This window comes from Silene latifolia, chromosome 7, assembly GCF_048544455.1.
Source record: "Silene latifolia isolate original U9 population chromosome 7, ASM4854445v1, whole genome shotgun sequence".
Lineage (NCBI taxonomy): Eukaryota > Viridiplantae > Streptophyta > Magnoliopsida > Caryophyllales > Caryophyllaceae > Silene > Silene latifolia.
Genome location: NC_133532.1, coordinates 47125919 through 47146685, shown reverse-complemented (window position 1 = coordinate 47146685; position 20767 = coordinate 47125919). Strand labels below are relative to the sequence as shown.

Below are 20767 nucleotides of genomic sequence, written 5' to 3'. Positions count from 1 at the left end.
AAACTTGAGAAAGCTTCTAAAACCCAAAATTACTCTTCCTCTTCAACCACATATGAGCCACCTAAAATAATTATGTGCAAGGACGATATTAACGAATTATCTTTATATAACATATGAGACGGAAATTAATTTAAATCAAAACATGTAAATCATATTCATTAGCTACTGTCTTATGTTCATGAACCATTATGAACCTCCCTTTTGACAGGCATACCAAGAAAATTTTCACAACCTTTACGCCCTAGAAACAGTCCCATAAAGCACCATTTTATCCGTCCCAAAACTGAGCCCAAACCAGCCTGTCACGGCTCCCAAAACCGAGGCCAAAACAGCCCACACGGCCTCCATTTCGACTGTCCCAAAACAATCTGAAAGTCGCACAAAAGCGGTATCAAAACAGAGTTCAATCAATCCTAAACCAGTCCTAAACCGAGTCAAAACAGTCCCAAAAATGTCCCAAAGTACCTGCAAAGCGGACTCAAAAATGATCCTAATTCTCGCACAATACCACAACTAAACAAGATCCCAAATAGCATCCCAAAACGATCTCTACATGTCAGTATCCACCGTCTCAAATATACCACTTACTAGCTAGCATCCCAAATGATCCCTAGAGGTCAGTATACACCGTCTCAACTATAAAACAGACTAACCAGCTTTCAAAAATACACATATTTAACAAGTAATACTGAGTAACCTATCATTATTACCTTTTTCCGATTGAACTAATCATTTATGACTAACAATTATTCTACCGCACCGTCTATTTAGTACATACAACCGTCTTATAATAAACAAAGCTAAAAAAATATAAATTGGGTTTGTAAAAATACATAACGAAAATGAATTTTACTTACAACGGATTGACGAGAACGACGAAAGGAGCGCTATGGAACAAAAATAGTTGAAAACGGATAAGGGAAATACCGACGTCGATCAACAGATCAAATTTGAAAAGGAAATAAGAATTCGCCAGAAGAAGAAACAAAAAGAACGAAGAAGAAGAAAAGTTGACGTGGGAAATTAGAAATGAGACAGCAGCCTGCTAGCCTGCTATTTATTATACGTACGTTTCTTCGTCGTTAAGAAACTTCGATCGTTATTAAAATCGTTTCGAGTTAAATTTAACCGATTTAAGTAAAAGTTTCTGTAATAAAACGGAATCAATAATAAATAAATTTAATGAGTGAAAATAAAATAAACTCAGCTAGTTAACGTATTACTAAACAACCCCATTTTCTCAACCACACACTATCCTGCCCAAATTTGGTTTTGCAAACCTTACTCATTATTCTCGTCTTAGCATCTGTTATTATCCTTTCAGCCAGCTTAGCAGGTGAGGTGACCACTGCTTGCAATCTTGCAGTATTTCTTTCCAACCAGACGTGATAATAGCAAGAGACCCATAACTGACAGTGCACCAGCTGCTTCAATCCTTTCATTCTACTGCCAGGAATTGCCAATACTGTCATGGTAACATCAACCCTGAAACCACACCACTTCTCAACTGCCTGCAGGACTCTTTGACTGTAATCACATTGAAAAAACAGGTGATCTTGTGTTTCATCTGAATTTTCACATATGCAGCAAGAATGCTCTTGACAGAACCCAAAAGATGCAAGTTTGGCACGGGTATTAAGACCATTATTCATGGACACCCAGGTAATGAAAGAGTGTTTAGGGACATTCCATGTGTTCCATACAGCAGAGGCCCAGTTCTAAGGATTAGCTCTATGCCTTAACCATTCATAGCAATTTCTGATAGTGAACCCTTGAGCATCAGGCATCCATTGATCCTCTACATACGCATTTTTGACTAACTCTTTTACTTTGCAAATATTTTTCCAAGACCAAGCCACATCAGCAGGGGGGGTGTAGTCATGCCAGTTCCTTCCTTTGAGATGGACCTGATTAACCCACCTAATCCAAAGCCTATCAGCTTTGCTATATACCCAGTCTGCCAGTTTTGCAACAGAAGCCATGTTCCAGGTGATCGTTCTTTTAATTCCCAATCCACCCTCTTCTTTAGGTAGAGTTACCTTATCCCAACTCACAGATGGTACTCTGTGGAAGTCAACTGACCCATCCCAGAGATAGTTCCTGCAAACTGCCTCAATGCGTTTAACAACACATTTTGGGATAAGGAAGATTCCTGACCAATAGTTATGCAGGGTATTCAGGACTGAGTTTATCAAAACAAGTCTGCCTGCATATGACAACTTCTTGGCACCCAAGCTACGGATCCTGTTAACCATCTTCTCAACCAGGACATTACACTCAATTTTGGACAATCTGGTAGCTTGAACAGGCACTCCCAGATATCTAAATGGCATAGATCCCTCAGAAAAACCAGTAATTTGTCTTATATCATCCTTAACAGTTTGAGAGACTCCACTATAGTATACCTCAAACTTGGAGCTGTTCATGGTCAGCCCAGAGGCTTTTGAGAAAGAAGAAAAAGCTCTCATCAGCAACATGATGGAATGAACATTACCCTTGCAAAACATCAACAAGTCATCTGCAAACATAAGATGGTTCAACTTGATACTCTTGCAGAGAGGATGGTACTGGAATGGCCAATTATCAGTAGCATATTTTAACATTCTGGTTAAGTACTCCATACACAAAGCAAAAATGAGGGGGGAAATGGGATCACCCTGTCTTAGGCCACGCTTGCCTTGAAAGAAACCAAAAAAACTTCCATTTAAGTTCAGAGAATAGGATGTGGTTTGAATGCATATCATGACTTTTTGGCAAAAATTATCCGGGAAGCCCATGCCTTCCAACAACTGAGCTACAAAACTCCACTCAACAGTGTCATAGGCCTTTTGAAGGTCAATTTTGAACAGGCATCTTGGTGACACTGCTTGTCTATTATACATTTTGACTAAGTCCTGGCATATCAGGATATTTTCAACAATGGATCTGCCTTTGATGAAAGCTCCCTGGTTCTCACTAACAAGCTCTGGTAGTACCATAGATAGCCTATTGCATAACAATTTGGAAATGACTTTGTATATCAGGTTACAACAAGCTATGGGTCTAAACTGTTTCACAGATGTAGGTCTCTCACATTTAGGAATAAGAGTGATGGTGGTGGCATTAAGCTGCTTAAGAAGTTTACAAGAAGAAAAGAAATCTTGAATAGCATAGCATACATCATTTCCCACAGTATCCCAGCTGTCCTTGAAAAATCCACTAGTGTAGCCATCAGGACCTGGTGATTTGTCAATAGGTATCTGGAAGAAAGCTTCTTTAATCTCCTCTGTAGTGACTGGTGTATTCAGAATCTCCTTATGGGCCTCAGTGCAACAATTACCAGTATTAAGTACTTGCTGTCTAACCTTATCAGTGCTCTTTGAAGATCCTAGCAATTCCTGATAGTAATTTAGGAAAGCATCCTGAATGCTCTCACTGGTGGTACAGAGATTACCATGATGATCTTCAATCTGAGTCACTTTGTTAATAGAGCATCTCTTTTTAATGGCCCCATGGAAATAGGCAGAATTAGCATCACCATCCTCCAACCATTGAGTTTTAGCCTTCTGTCTAAGGTAACTTTGCCTGGCATCATTGAGCTCCTTAAAAGTTTTCAGAGCTTTGATCTCCTCCTGGATAAGGACAGCATTAAGGGGATCAACTATCAAACCCTCCTGAATTTTCAGCACTTCCTGTTCAGCAATAATTGCAGCATTCTCTACATCTGAAAAACATTCCTTATTCAAAGTTTTAAGTCTCCCCTTCAAAGCTTTCAGTTTCCTAGTGATACAGTACATAGGATATCCTTCATACACCCTTTGCCACTCCTCTTGGACTGTAGTAAGGAAAGATGAGGCCTTACTCCACATATTAAAATATTTGAAATTAGTTTTCCTAGTGACAGACACCTGGTTATCACTCACTACACAAGGGCAGTGATCAAAGTATCCAGCAGGATGGAAATGAGCAGTCATATTAGGAAATTGCTGAAGCCAGTCCTGGTTAATCAAGAATCTGTCAAGTCTGCTGTAGACCCTTGTTTGTGCCTCTTGTTTATTGGTCCATGTATAAAACGCACCAGTAGTGTGAAGGTCAGTCAGGTCACAAGTTGCCAGGCAGTCTATAAAGTCATCCATATCACTCTGTTTTGTATTACCCCCAAGCCTCTCTATAGGAGTAAGGACAGTGTTAAAATCACCTGCAACAACCCATGCTCCAGTAACAGCACTATGAATAAGAATCAGTTTCTGCCATAAGTCTCTCCTCTCCAAACCATCATTGAAAGCATAGACGAGAGTAATGTAGAATTGCTTCTGGGAACATCTCTCAGTAACAAGAGCATGCACAAACTGAGCATCATACTGTAGAACAAAGACATCAAAAATCTCAGCTTTCCACAAAAGCCAAACCCTACCTCCTTTGTGATAAGAAGCATTAGTAGTCACACTCCATCCATCAAGCATACTAGAAGACACACTTTGTGTTTTATTAGGATTAATTTTGGTTTCTAATAGTCCAAAGAGACTAATACCTTTATTATGCAAAAACCATTTCACATTATTCTGTTTATTTACACTATTGAGACCACGCACATTCCAAAACCCGATATTATGCATTTATATTGGGAGAAATCAGGTTACCATTTTGTCCAATGCCCACCTTTGGTGTGACTGGACCCTCTGCAGCTTCTCTATAAGATTTTTCAGGGGAGACTAGAGAAGTACTAGCACTTTCTCCATTAGCGGTTCTTTGGGGAACGTAGAATTGAGAGTAGTGCTCTTATTAGTCGTGCTTACACTTCCTCCTAATTTTCTTGGTTTCCAAACCCGAACGGCCGCACCGGCTTCTTCGTGGCTTCATGTCTTTTCGACGATTAGTGACCTCATGTCCTATCCCCTTGCATTTAGTGCAGACTGAAGGCTTCCACTCATACTCCACATTAAGGGCCACAATGTTACCATTCTCATCTTTAAATCTTATCTTAGATGGAAATTTGTTGCCCACTGTCAATTCAACCATTACTCTGGCATATCCCAGACGAGTCTTATCCATTGTAGCCTGGTCAGATTTCTGATATGCACCCACCAGTCCTGCAATGGCAGGCAAACATTTGCCCCAAAATCTTAGAGGCAACTCATGGATGCGGATCCATGCAGGTACATCCTTAATGTTCCCTTTAGTGAGTTCCACCTCAGCAGTCCAAGCTCTTACAATAAGAGGCTTGTTATCAAACATGAAATGCCCGGCAGTCAAGACTGCCTCCTTATCTGTAGCTTCCTTAAAACGTACCAAAACTATCCCATTTGGCATGAATGATACTTTATCAATGTTATGTTTAGACCAAATACGCCTAAGGAAGGCATTCAATATCTCCCATGGAGGGTTTGCCCCTAACACAAAGCAATAAATGGCATTATTCCAATACTCTACCTCATCCTGTGTATCCTCTTTGGAGAATTGAAGGAGACCTTCATCAGTATCCACTTCATCGTCATGAATAACTTTTTTCTTTCCACGTTGTGTTACCCACAGTGAGTTCTCCTTGTCCAAATCATCTTGAGTTGTATCAACCTCAACCACTTCAGGCGTATCAGCAATATCAGTCACCTCTAAATCATCCTCAAAATTTAGTCCAGGGATACCGTTCACCTCCTGCATGCTCTTCGTTTTCACAACATCCTCCTCAGAAGGTCCACGTTGTTTTGCATTTTGTTGTTGTTTCGCATGTTTTCCAGCAGATTTCAACACAGGCATCCTCCTAGCATGTTTTGATTTCGTTTTACTTGAAGAATTACGTGCCATAATGTTGAAAATCAAGCAGAAATTAATGCCCTAGTCGAAGAAATTAATGACTGCGTAGGGTTCATCTCTCTCTCTCTATCTCTAGGGTTTACGGATTTTTTCAATTATTTTTGTCAGCTAGTTAACGTAAATAATACAATATCAGCTTGAATCGGAATTATTAGCGATTTTTACGAAACTAACGGATATTAATAAAAATTGCTATTTTAGTGAAATAAGCTCAAAATAGCTAATTGGACGGTTTTGTTCCCAAAATCCATCTAGGGTTCACTTAAAACAACTTTCGTAAGGACTCGTAAAGAAACGGAAATTATTAAATAAATAAACTCGAACTAACTTTAAATAAACTTATTAATGATTATTAAAATTAACGTATCGAATTATGATGAAATTAATTAATTAGCTAAGCATATATATATAAATCGTTAAATGATGTAATCAAATTCAAAATAGCAATTAACAGAATTTTATCCAACTTAATAAAATACGGGGTGTTACAATCACCCCATCTTTTTAAAAAGTTTCGTCCTCGAAACTTGAAAGTAGAAATGGAAGGTTATGAAAATAAAACTGGAATTTTTGAAATTGGTAACCCAAAATATTAAAAGGTTGCAAATAGTAAGAATTAAAATTCTTTCAAAGTTTCAAATAAAATTTTCTGTCAGAACCAGATTCTCATCAAAGTAACGGAAGTGCTCTCGTTGCGCATTCAAGAACATCACATTCCAAATCCAAGATAAGGTCAAAGGCAAATCATTTGTATAAATCGAAAATCAAAATACTTTCGAAAACATTAATGAAGAGTTTTCAAATGTATAAGTCTCATTCATGGAACGAAATTGCTCTTGTCGTGCACACAAGAGCGCTAACTTTCCAAGTCAAAGACAAATTTAAAACCGAAAATCACTCGTCGACAAGAGTAGAACAAGTTATTAAACAGTTCTAATAACGAGTTCTAACATCCGATCAACGTTAAAATCAAAAGAAAAGGTAATTTACCCAAATTTTCTTTTGCAAAAAGCCAAAATAGAAATAAAGGTTTCACTTTTAAACCCAATTGGGGTCAAATCCCTGAAAATGTAACATTAAACTTTGACAAAGAAGTCATAAATAGATCAAAGTTAACAGAAATTGGATAAAATTTAAAAAAAATCTCAGGTTTAGCAACTCAAAACTATGATAAAGAAGTCTATACTCAAAGAGCAATTAGAGAATTAAATCGAATTTTCATTTTCAAATCTTTAAAATAGGTTAGGTTTGAAGAAGTGACATAAACTTTAAAAAAAAATGAATCGAAACTGGTAGCTTGAAAGTTTAGAAGTTGTACAAAAAGGAAAGTAACTTAGATAGCATAAAAACAAAGTATGTTAAGAGTGCTCAAACTTAACCAACAAAAGAGCTATAATGACTTTCATAGGGTAAAAATTGAAGTCAAAATTACAAGGATGTTAAAGATAGAGTTTCACAAGATACGAGTGTCAAACTTAAAGGAGGAGCAAGATGAAGTGAGGAAATGAGGTATGAACGGTAACGCTTATGATCAAGGAGAAAGGGAAATTAGCCAACAAGGGAACGCCAGACACTCTTATCTCAAACAACAACATCACTCAAAAACGGTTCCGAAAACTTCCTAACAACAAAACTCATAACCACATCACTCCCAAGGGTTTCCTCAATCGCTTATGTTACCTCATCCTAATCTATTCCCTGAAACAAGGTACTCCACTATAAGTGTGATCTCATCGCTCCAAATCCTCAAACATCCAGAAACAACTTTCACAAGCCTAAGGTCAAGGCTTCCAACAAAGCTATATTCGTATCCAACTAGTGACAACTATGGGTTCCTTAAAAAAAAAAAAAAAAATAAACCTTCAATCAAGAATCCCAATACCAAGCTCCAAACTCCAAGAGAAGGTTCCTCAAATATTCCACAAGGTTCTCATTTCAAAACAAGGTAGTAACATACCAACCCCAAAATCTGAAAAATCAATAGGATCTCAAGTTTCTCTATCCTTTTACTTATCAAGGATTCCCAAAAGCGGAACTACACCCAGCTACACTCAGCTACGACATCATCCCATCATCTCAAGTACTCAATACGACCTCAAGGTCTATAAAACTATAGGGTTAACAAATTCTTCTCAATACTAAATCTCTCTCAACTCAAGAACTCTCAAGAGCCAACTAATAATCCCACATTAGCTTTTCTCATATGGTCATACCCATTATCAAACTCTCATGTCCAAAGTGATTATGGAAGCCAATCACAACTCGACTTACTTAGTCAAGGAACTAGGTATAAGAATCACTAAGTATGTCTCATCACCTTACCTAAGTCTTTCTAACATCACGACTTCTCAAAGCCAGGGTTAAGGGTCAAACACAAACAATCTCCTCAAAAGTCGAATTTTCCAACCCAGGTCAACATTCCTCAAAAGAAAGAGTACTATCAAATGGCGTTAAGGGAGGATAAGCAAAGAACAAAAGACAAGTTAAAAGTACAAGCGTAGCTTTTAAAGTAAAACTGAAGGGAGTTTAGAAGGAGGATAAGCACCAAGAGATTAAGAATAAGGCGAGATACAAAAAGAAAGAGAAACATCTTCAAGGAAGTAAAAGCATTCTTCAAAGGCTGAACAAATCTTCAATCCTCAGCAATCGGCACTAAATCTTGATCTTCGTAAAATATAAGTGTCCTTTCAATGGAATGGAGATACTCTTGGCGATCACTCAAGAACATCAATATTCCAATTCAAAGACATAAAAATACATTTTTACACCAACAAATGATAAAACTAATTATCAGACGTCTCCAATAACAAGCTTTAACACTAATTGACGTTAAAACCAGTGAAAAACATTAAAATATTTTCAAAACCTTTAGTTCAATTTTTTTTTTATAATAAGGGTAATAACTCCATTAGCTATAGATAAGCTCACGGTCATTGATCCAAGAACGCAACAATTATTAAATGACAATCAACAAACAGGTTAGTACCTAACAAAGAACAAACACAAAGAGACTACAACATAAGATCCTAAATCTACCCATCCTACCTGTCTCTCAAGTTTATTATTTTAAGGTCAAGTTATTTATAGTAGGGTGCACAAACGTGCGTCGGGAGCAAATATGCTCTGATACCAACTGTGACACCCTCATGTATTGCGGAAAAGTAAACAGGTAATTCTAGAATAAAACTGCATGGATATGTTTGTAATAGGTTCATTTGGGTAAAAACCTGTAATTTTTAAAACCTGAACCTGTTATAAAGATATCCAAATTGGAAGGTGTCAAACATACAAGGTCTAACTAGAAGTTTCATAACCTGACCATCGCTAAAGTCGCGAATAGCAAATTATACAACCAAATGTAAAGAGGGAGACATATGTCCCTAAAATGTATGTGACATAAAAAGGGTTTAAGGGTCACCATAAAATAAAACCAGTCTAGGTCCCAAGGTTACTTTGCTCGCTAGCTCGTCCATGTACCCCATATATGCATCACCTACCTGTCATTCGCATTTTATACAAATACGAAAGCCACAGTCAGTGGGGAGTAACTCCGAGTTCTCCCAGCCACGAAATGTCATAATTAATATAACATGTAAACATAAGAATATGAATATGAATCACACACTGCCTTAGCATATAGATGCTAAGGCAATCGTGCTTATCATGTGAACAACAATATAACGCCACATAGTCCTAGCATGTGAATACTAGACCGACTCATACTACACTATCATGTGAATCACATAACATCCCGGAATCCAAACTCTATCAACCATAGCCGGCTTGCATCTCACCTTCTATGATTCATAGAATCATCAAACAAGAAAGGGCAATATATCAAAGACAGGCATAAGTTCTTAGTACCGTCAATAGTCACTTTGTAACTCGAGTCTATACCACGAGGTAGGGAAGGTAATCGAACCGGTATCTTGGCTCAGCGGTTACTATTAAGAAAACATGGCCAAGAGACAACACAACCCTAGCCTAAAATCGCAGCAGACCTAGACATGCGGATACACACCACCGCACCCAAGACCCACAACTTTTTTAAAACAATGTGAAGTGAGTACCCTAAGGACACCACCAAAGGGTTGGCTAGTACTTAAGCTGACCCCATACTATCAAAATAAGTACCTGAGGTCATGCCCCAACTTGGATATAAATCCACTAGTCAGGAACACAAAGGCTATCAAGCGGTGAACATATACTCGTCAGAGACTATAAAGACCTATCTATCTTTCAAGGTCGAAGTACTCACCTAGGACCTAGTCCCAGCTAGTCCCAGCTTGAATACTTTAGCCCACACCACACAAGACAAATAAGACACCCACTTAACCATAAGAGGGCAAAGAGTCCAACTTACCAACATAAATGCTAACATTCTATCATGTGAAAGGCTATATAAATGTCTATTCAGCAGACAATCCAACAATATCCTCAATATCAACAATAATCCAAATTCCAGTTAACCGTTAATCTCATAATTCATGAGAACAAGCTAAAATGGCAACAAGACAAGAAGGCTGAAGTATAAGGCAACCAATTCATCCAACAACCAACATGTGAAATGATAATTACAAATATCAAGGCATAACATAAAACCTCCAATAACAACTAATCTCACCTCAAAGACAAACCCTCGACCCGAGTCCCGCGACGGGTCATCGGTCAAATCGAGGCTGACTGGTTTAAACCTAGCTTGACCAAACTCGTTCGGTCAATCTGGCCCAGCTCAGAGTCTTGGCCTACTTTGGCCCAAATTACAAAATTTATCGCAATATTATTCTCATGCTATTTCTAATTTCTATCATGTGAAAAACGAAAGTAACACATTATCAATCACCTAGGCCCTGTTCTTTTTTTGAATCCGATCTGAATCGAATCGAATCGAATCGAATCGAATCGAATCAACGTAATGGACTGAATCGAATCGAATCGAATCGAACTTAATGGACTCGAATCAATCGAATCGAATGAATCGAATGGCTGAATGGAATCAATCAATTGAATTTTTTATAATAATAATAATAAACCCTACCATGAACCCTACGACTGACTATTTTTGACAATAAAAACGTTATGTTCCTCAACCCTGCGCCATAGAACTTGTTCATCAAAGAAACTCCTACCTCGACGCAACACGCCCGATCGCTCCAAGGTACTCACCTGTTTCTAATTTTGCTGACATGATTCTATCATATTCGTTATATTGTTAAATTTATCTTTTTAAGTTTGAATGTTGATATTTCACAAATCTTGGCTTTGTATCATTTGATTTATCCTTTTTATAATAATAATAATAATAAACCCTACCATGAACCCTACGACTGAGCTGGTTTGTGGAGCTCAGATTTAGAGATGTTGCTGTGCGATGTTAACACGAGTGCCAAGCTTAAATTTTGATTCTTTATGATGTTTAGAAATGGATAAGAGTTGTTTTGCAGTGTTTGGGAGATTTGTCGATGTTTAGAACCTCTGGATAGTAGCATTACTGCTGTTTTTAGCGTGAGGCTAGGATTTGGTTGTTCTTGTTGCAAGTTGATTGATGTTATTGGATATTTACTAGTATCGGTTTGTAAGGAGCTCAAATTGCTGTAAAAATTGATGGTAAGTGCTATTCCATCAATTATTAGTTAGGGATTGTTTTAGCATAGTGTGGAAAGAGAGGAGCTAGAAACTTCGTGCTTTCTTGTTTACATTTGGGCAGTATATGTGCCAGATTCTGTATACTCTGTATCTGTTATTGAGTTCTTTGTAAATGCTCAAATAATCTGGCTATAAAACAAGCTCAATTTCTCTGATTCTCTCTGCAAAGTTGTGAGATCAATTGTGAGTGTTTTGTCGCATCAGTATTCATGATAATATTAAGTCGGTGCCAACATGATGTACGAGTATCATAAGAATGTTGCTTTAATGTAAAAATCCTGATTCCTAACTAATGTTGAGCTTGCAGTTTTGACTTTTTTTGGGAAACTTATGTAGTGTTGATATCTATGTTACGGTCATCCTTAAAAGTAGATTGCTGAATATGTTTGTCTTTCTTTGATTTTTCTTTTTGATTTTTGATTCAGTCCATCTTATTATAGACGGATACTATCCGTCTATAGCTATAGACGGATAGTGTCCCTCTCACAAATTAAAGTGGGTAGTACAAATGGGGGTATCCATTTTCCACCCACTTGTATTACCCACTTTAATTTGTGAGAGACTGAGAGGGACACTATCCGTCTATAGCTATAGACGGATAGTGTCCGTCTATAATAAGAATTTGTGTTTTTGATTTTTCTTTTGGATAGTAGCATTACTGCTGTTTTTAGCGTGAGGCTAGGATCTGGTTGTTCTTGTTGCAAGTTGATTGATGTTATTGGATAGTATTTACTAGTATCAGTTTGTAAGGAGCTCAAATTGCTGTAAAAATTGATGGTAAGTGTTATTCCATCAATTATTAGTTAGGGATTGTTTTAGCATAGTGTGGAAAGAGAGGAGCTAGAAACTTCGAATAATTCTGAATTCTGTGATTCTAAGTGAGCCTCAATGATACAAAGCCAACTATTCAAATAATCAACTACCTTTTGATCATTCTTAACCATGCCTTTTATATATAATCTTCGTATCGATAATATTTTAATGAATTTGTGTCGATTTATTTGAAAGTAACGCAATGGAAAGAACTTCTTGGCCCGATGAAAATTCAAGAATTTTGCTCAACATTCTAAATGAGGAGAAAAACAGAGGAGTTAGCAAATTTAATTGGGGAAACATTGCCAAGAAATTTAATGCACAAAAAGAATGTAATGTGACTGGAAAACAAGTGCAAAATCATTATTCAGATTTGAAAGAAAGATACAAGGGTTGGGAGGAATTGCAAGGTTTATCTGGCATATCATTCAATCCTATTACTAAAAAAGTTGCTGTAGATGAGAAGTCTTTGGAGAGATATAACGCATTCATAGAGGTAAAATTATTATTAACTCATCTTAAAATTACCTCCAATTTGCTATATTATTAGTTAAATCTAAATTTAAGTTATAATTTGTTTTATACAGCGGAATGCAAAGTATGGGCTAAAAATAATCAGAGGAGAATTGGCTAACATTGATGAAATGAGCAAACTATTTGATGGAAAATTTGCGCATGGGGTGGGTGGTTGTTTTTCTCCGGCAATGGCAAAAGGGCCATCTTACTTGAGTAGGCAAATTGAGGATCTTACTAATGATGAAACATCTCAAGACAATGAAGTTTCAGGTGATGATGAATTTAAAGAAACCATGTTTGATGATGAGCATAAAGCTCCACCAACTTTAGTTGACCAAAAAGTTTTTGTGGGAACCTCACGTAAACGAAAGGTTGAAGAACCCATTAGTCCAGAAGAACGTAAGAGAAGGGAAACTAGTTTTGATAGAGTTATCGCACTATTGTCGGGAACTGGTGTTGGTTCTTCAAGTAAGCAGCCTTCTACAGCTGAGATGGTTAGTGATGAATTGACTAGAATGAAAGTTGCAGAAGAATCGGGTGACGCGTACTTTGTCTCCGCTGTCAGATATTTAAGTGATGAAACACGTGCCAAGATATTCCTATCCCTTAAAAATGATAATCAAAAGTGGATCTATCTAAGAGTGATGGACGTAGATCCCTTGTTCACTCGCCTTTACTAGTTTGTTTTAGAAGCACTTTGTAGTTTCAAGTTTGTGTGTTTGAACCTTTCATTTTCAGGTGTTTGAACTTTTCATTTTCATATGTTTGAACTTTGTGGTTAAGATATTTGAACTTTAATATCAAAATAATTGAACTTGATATAATTGTGTTTTAATTGTTCTAGTGTAGAATGGATAATGTTAGACGTGCATCTATAATTATTGCATTAGAAGAATTGCGAAGATCACTTGTACCAAGTGATGCTAGTATACAACGAACATCATCAAGTAGGCGGCCTAGAAGAGAAAGAGGGGAAAGTGGAGCTGAATACATTCACAGGTTGTTGAATGAAAACGCTACATCATGTTTTGAACAACTACGACTTGATAGGGTAATGTTTCTACAACTTGTAGATTTGATGATTGAAAGGAATTTGTTAGTTGATGGTAAGTATATAAAAGTGGACGAACAAATAGGAATTTGTTTATACATATTGGCCAAAGGCTCTTCCTATCGTGATGTTCTTTGATAGATTCAAGCATTCCATATCTACAATATGTGTGTATTTTAAAAAAGTGTTGGATGCCTTGGTTATATTGTCACATGATATCATTAGACCACACCGCGATCTACTTGAGGTGCCTCCGGAGGTAGAAAATAACTCACTTTATTGGCCTTATTTCAAGGTAATATTGTACCTCGTGCATTTAGCTATTTTTTATATTTTTTACTACCTTATGTCTTTGAGTTTTAACATCTCTATTACTACTATTATTTAGGATGCTATTGGTGCCATAGATGGAACACATATAGAAGCGATTATTAGTGATAAATCTTGGTACACCATTTCGAAATCGCAATGGTCGTAAAACCTGGAATGTGTTGGGTTGTTGTTCATTTGATAGGATTTTTACATTTATCAACGTGGGTTGGGAAGGGAGTGCCCATGATCTTACAGAATGGCGAGATTCTCTAACTGCCTCAAAATATGTTTTTCCTCATCCACCTGAAGGTAAGTATTAACTAATTTTCTTTATTTGTTTATAGCTCATTATTTTGCGATTTTCACGCAATTTTTATTTTACTTTGTAGGTAAGTACTATTTGGTGGACTCCGGATATCTTAATACTATTGGATATCTGTCTCCTATTTGCGATCCCAACGTCAGATCCCATTTGCCGGAATTTAAGCACGGACCACCTATAGGAATGTTAGAACATTTCAATTACCGACATTCTTCATTAAGAATGAAAGTTGAATGTGCGTTTGGTCAATTGAAGAAAAGGTGGAAGGTGCTGAAAACTATGCCCCAGATGTTACCAAAGTATCAGATGTCAATTATCGTTTCATGTTTCACACTTCATAATTTCATACGAATGCATAAGCTTGGTATCCCAATTGTACAACATGATGCAGTTATTGGGAGAACAGATACAAATTTGGATGATAAAGATCGAATGAGCCTTATGTCTAAAGTGAGAATGGATATAGCTAAAGCTATTTGGAAAGATAACAATCCCGAAGAGCATGAAGATGGAGTGTCGCAAAATAACAACGAAGAAGAACATATGGAAGTAGATGATCCGAATAACTAAATTTTGTAATTTGCATTGAATCTAAACATTTTTCACAATTTCAAGCATTTGATGTATTGACATTAATAATTTTTATTTTTATTTTATCATGATTCCTATTTCTGAACTAAAAATATCGTTATTACACACTGCTGTCTATTTATATATATTTCAAAGAACCAGACGACGACGATAATAATAATAATAATAATAATAATAATAATAATAATAATAATAATAATAATAATAATAATAACAACAACAATAATAATAATAATAACGATAGTATTAATAATTACAATACTAATAATAATTACAATAATATAGTTGAATGAATCAATCGAATCGAATCGAATCAATCAAGCGAACCGAATCAATCGAATCGAATCAATCGAATCAATGAATCGAATCGAACTAAACTGAAATTAAGTCCAAAAGAACAGGGCCCTAAACACTTAACAAACAACAGGCACACATTAACTACTAATGTGACATTAACTCGTCGAGTAACTCAGAATAGTTACCTTAAGCTAGCAAAGAGACAAGCAAAACTTGAGAAAGCTTCTAAAACCCAAAATTACTCTTCCTCTTCAACCACATATGAGCCACCTAAAATAATTATGTGCAAGGACGATATTAACGAATTATCTTTATATAAAATATGAGACAGAAATTAATTTAAATCAAAACATGTAAATCATATTCATTAGCTACTGTCTTATGTTCATAAACCATTATGAACCTCCCTTTTGACAGGCATACCAAGAAAATTTTCACAACCTTTACGCCCTAGAAACAGTCCCATAAAGCACCATTTTATCCGTCCCAAAATCGAGCCCAAACCAACTGTCACGGCTCCCAAAACCGAGGCCAAAACAGCCCACACGGCCTCCATTTCGACTGTCCCAAAACAGTCTGAAAGCTGCACAAAACTGGTATCAAAACAGAGTTCAATCAATCCTAAACCAGTCCTAAACCGAGTCAAAACAGTCCCAAAAATGTCCCAAAGTACCTGCAAAGCGGACTCAAAACAGTCTAATTTAATTTTTCGCACAATACCACAACTAAACAAGATCCCAAATAGCATCCCAAAACGATCTCTACATGTCAGTATCCACCGTCTCAAATATACCACTTACTAGCTAGCATCCCAAATGATCCCTAGAGGTCAGTATACACCGTCTCAACTATAAAACAGACTAACCAGCTTTCAAAAATACACATATTTAACAAGTAATACTGAGTAACCTATCATTATTACCTTTTTCCGATTGAACTAATCATTTATGACTAACAATTATTCTACCAGACCGTCTATTTAGTACATACAACCGTCTTATAATAAACAAAGCTAAAAAAATATAAATTGGGTTTGTAAAAATACATAACGAAAATGAATTTTACTTACAACGGATTGACGAGAACGACGAAAGGAGCGCTATGGAACAAAAATAGTTGAAAACGGATAAGGAACGAAGTACCGACGTCGATCAACAGATCAAATTTGAAAAGGAAATAAGAATTCGCCAGAAGAAGAAACAAAAAGAACGAAGAAGAAGAAAAGTTGGCGTGGGAAATTAGAAATGAGACAATGACCTGCTAGCTTTGCTATTTATTATACGTACGTTTCTTCGTCGTTAAGAAACTTCGATCGTTATTAAAATCGTTTCGAGTTAAATTTAACCGATTTAAGTAAAAGTTTCTGTAATAAAACGGAATCAATAATAAATAAATTTAATGAGTGAAAATAAAATAAACTCAGCTAGTTAACGTAAATAATACAATATCAGCTTGAATCGGAATTATTAGCGATTTTTACGAAACTAACGGATATTAATAAAAATTGCTATTTTAGTGAAATAAGCTCAAAATAGCTAATTGGACGGTTTTGTTCCCAAAATCCATCTAGGGTTCACTTAAAACAACTTTCGTAAGGACTCGTAAAGAAACGGAAATTATTAAATAAATAAACTCGAACTAACTTTAAATAAACTTATTAATGATTATTAAAATTAACGTATCGAATTATGATGAAATTAATTAATTAGCTAAGCATATATATATAAATCGTTAAATGATGTAATCAAATTCAAAATAGCAATTAACAGAATTTTATCCAACTTAATAAAATACGGGGTGTTACAATCTTGAGCCGCGATAAGTAAGGGGATGAGACCATCCTCGTCTTGCATATAAGGCAGATCGGCATTTGCGTTGATCAGGCAGCTTGTCAACTCGTTAATATATCGAAATTGACCATTCCCGTCTGGAAGTAATAATTTTTGGGAAGTTAGCAAGGTTGACTGACAAATCAACCCTTTGATTCACTGTAAAGAGTAGAGATTACCATCACAAGAGGCCAGAATATGAAGAGGCGTCTGAATACGATTGTTGACATAGCCAGTCACCTCGTCATCAATTTCTAGCAACTTCATAGCAGCATCAAAATTTCCGGCTCTCACCGCAATATGAAGTGGTGTATCACCTTTGAGATTCTTTAGTTTCCATGGTGGGTAGTAGACCCCGGCTCTGGCATCAACCCCTGCCTCTTCTCCCACCTTGTAGAATTAATTACAGCTAAACTCCAATAATCTTTCTGAATTAAAATTATTTTCCACAAGTATATGAATAGGGGTATCACCGTTATAGTCCTTTTGACTCATGAGTAAGGGTACTTTTTGTATTGCTTGTCTGATGAAGTTTTCAGCTTCGTCAATTAGGTGCTCCCTGTATTGCATTAATATATGAAGGATGTTGCCTCCCTTGGGTGTTCGCGAAACCAAGAAATGTGTTCCTAAGGAGACCAGTTTTTCATTAAGGAATGCGACATTTCCTTCTTTTGCAGCTTCACGTTTTGTTTTCGTCAATTTTCTCCTATCTTCTATCGGCCTCTCTATAAATCTCATCTATATTCACCAATGACACGTAATATAAATTGTTGATTTGTACAAAGTAAACTGAACTGAACTGAACTGAACTGCAATGAATCAACTCAATTACCTCTTCAAGTTGTCGTACCAAAGTCCATGCCGAGACACCACTTTGATTCTTTATTCCAATTTTTGCGGAATATCTTAAAAGGACATCAACCATGTTCCTGTCGTGATTCCTAGCAGTGAGGTGTAAAGGTGTATCTCCTTGATGGTTCTTAATATTTCTAAGAGCATATACTTGTGGAATGCTTAGCAACTCTAGGCTTTCCTTGTAGCTTGCCACCTGATGGTTTGTGAGGTGATGCAAGATGGTTTGGCCAGACCCCTTGTCATGGACCTCTGCAGCCTTGGGGCAGCTAGCCAACATGGCTCTAATAACTGGAATGCAATAAGCGGGTTTGAGTGATGTGGCTCGATGAAGTGGAGTTGCACCATCTGCATCTTCCCAGCATGTAACTGAACTATCTGTTTGCAACAACAGTTCCATAATAGGCCAGATATCCGATCCAGGTCCATACGTTTCTGGTATTTAAGATTCATAATTAACAGTCGTTCCATTGATACATTAAACAAAAATTCATACTCGGTATAAAATTTCAATTTACATATAACTTCGCGAAAGGGTAATTGGCCCCTTACTTAGCATAATTGTGAAATTAAACCTTAAGTTTAGATTGGGGTAGTGATTAGTCCCCACAAGTTATACAAAAAGTAAATTAAACATCTTTACCCAAATCTCATGAGAAATTCAATATATCATACATAAAAATTGAAATTGACTATATTTTTTACAAAATATAACAGTAAAAAAAAAAAAACTAAATCATAGTCTAAAATAAAATAAAATGAATTAACATAGTCAGAGAAGATTTGAAATTATTTTATAAAAAATCAAAAATTTTAATTTTTAAGTTTTTTCTTCTAAAAATACTTTAATAAATAACGACTTTCTCAAAAAATATAAAATAAATTTTCATTTTTTCAGAATTTGAAAACATTATTTTTGTTTATATATAAAAAATCCGATCTATTTTTAAAAATAAAACACAACTTCTCATACATGTTGTTAAGGTCATCCCAATTACTAGTGTCATCACCTACATCTTCAAAAGAAATCGACTCATCATCATTCTCTTCATTATCTATAGACCCAACATTCAACTTCTCTACTTCCAACTCTTCCAACTCAAAAAACTCGGCAAACTCAGGATCATCAGTTAGCCTTTCGTGTACCTCAACATCATCTTCTTCAGAGTTATTCTCTTCCTCTAATGATTCCCCATGAAAAATCCAACGTGTATAGGATCGACTAAATCTCCACTTTTCTAGGTGTATTTTAACGTCCGGAAAAGCCATATAGCTAATATTACCACATCTTTCACAAGGACATGCAATACTAGAAGAACCTTTCAAATTGTTCGAAACGAATTCATAAAATTCAGCTAAACCATTCTTGTAGGTGCGGTCACTCATATTTGCATCAATCATCCAAGTTCGAGTCATTATTCTACATTCGTAATAATAGGCAACTAATTCAGAAAATACAATAATAGGCAAACAAATAAACGAAATTCAGGAAAGCAATTAAGCTAAATTATCAACAAATTAGATAATAACCCAAAAAATCCTATATCTATAAGCGTTGCTAAGAAACATATATATACCTGATTGATAAACACGATGAGGGAGAGAAGACGGTGACAACAGTGACGGAGATGAAGACAGAGAGACGATCAGGGAGGAATGGAGGATGATATAGTAGCAGTATTAGCTTGTGTTTGTGTTTTGTAGCGTATAGCAGAATAAAGCAATCTGTTGTTCTTAAGATTTTCATAACATTAATAACAACGGTTATTGAGTCTGAAACCGTTGTTAAAAAGTATTAAAACGAGTTCTAATATAACCGTTGTGATTACTTTTCATAATTTTGCGCCAAATTATTAACAACGGTTAAAATTTATTACAGATTCAACCGTTGTTATTAGTTTTTATATTAACAACGGTTTTTCAAGTATGACCCGTTGTTAAAACCAATAACAACGGTTAACAACACAGAACCGTTGTAATTAAGTTTGGTAAAGTTCGCGGCATAAATTCTACAACGTGTTTTTGATGATTTTCGTGAATAAGCGTTGTTAAAGAGCCGTTGTAGTTGCCTGTATTTGTAGTAGTATAGAAATGAATTTCTCATGAGATATTGATATAAACCTTAGTTTCACTTTTTACAAAAGTTAAGGGGTTTAATCATTCCAACTTAAACTTAAAGGGCTGAAACTCGTGATTAGACTAAGTAAGGACAAAGTTATTTGGTTCACCGTATTAGCTTTATCGCCACATTTGATATATTAATAGTGCGATGTTTCGAGTTTAACTTAGGGGTGGATAAAAATATACGATACTTTTTTCTGATATGTTTTTCAAAACCTTATTTGGTATTCGGTTTTGCTCACCCCTATTTTAACCGATATAAAACTTTCTAGTAATAAGAGAATAGAAAAATAGACGTGATTGATTTATCACCTTGGTACTAAGTCTCGATACCACCCTCTCGTATCAGTCAAACGAAAACAATGAATATAAGATGGACTGAAATCAAAAGTAACAAGATAAATGAAAGTTAAAAGCAGAAATTAAATTACCAAAAACATGGTATTGGATAGCAAGATGAAGAAGAGTTTCCTTAGAATGATTCAATACGCGAGCAAGACTACCATCCTTCTCAACCAAATACACGGCTAACGAAACGTTGCCATTCAGAAGCGCAACGTGAGCCGGCGTGTTGTCATCCTTATTCACCACCCTCCACGGGAATACTCTCTCACTGCCACATTGCAT

General features: G+C 36.1%; 3 protein-coding genes across 3 annotated transcripts; 1 reads left to right on the top strand and 2 right to left on the bottom strand.

Moving 5' to 3' along the window:
- Nucleotides 1-1211: 1211 nt before the first annotated feature.
- Nucleotides 1212-1652, bottom strand: LOC141590046 (uncharacterized). The gene has a single exon (XM_074410662.1). The coding sequence runs from the start codon at nt 1650-1652 to the stop codon at nt 1212-1214; it is 441 nt and encodes a 146-aa protein (XP_074266763.1).
- Nucleotides 1653-12451: 10799 nt separating this feature from the next.
- LOC141590045 (uncharacterized) lies at nt 12452-13924 on the top strand. The gene is made up of 2 exons (XM_074410661.1): nt 12452-12745; nt 12837-13924. Exons 1-2 carry the CDS (start codon nt 12452-12454, stop codon nt 13443-13445), a joined length of 903 nt encoding a protein of 300 aa, XP_074266762.1. The 3' UTR covers nt 13446-13924.
- A 3399-nt stretch (nt 13925-17323) lies between these two features.
- LOC141590044 (uncharacterized) lies at nt 17324-20767 on the bottom strand. Its single transcript, XM_074410660.1, has 4 exons — nt 20572-20767; nt 18000-18454; nt 17675-17905; nt 17324-17557 (listed from the first exon to the last, which is right to left on the bottom strand). Exons 1-4 carry the CDS (start codon nt 20765-20767, stop codon nt 17324-17326), a joined length of 1116 nt encoding a protein of 371 aa, XP_074266761.1.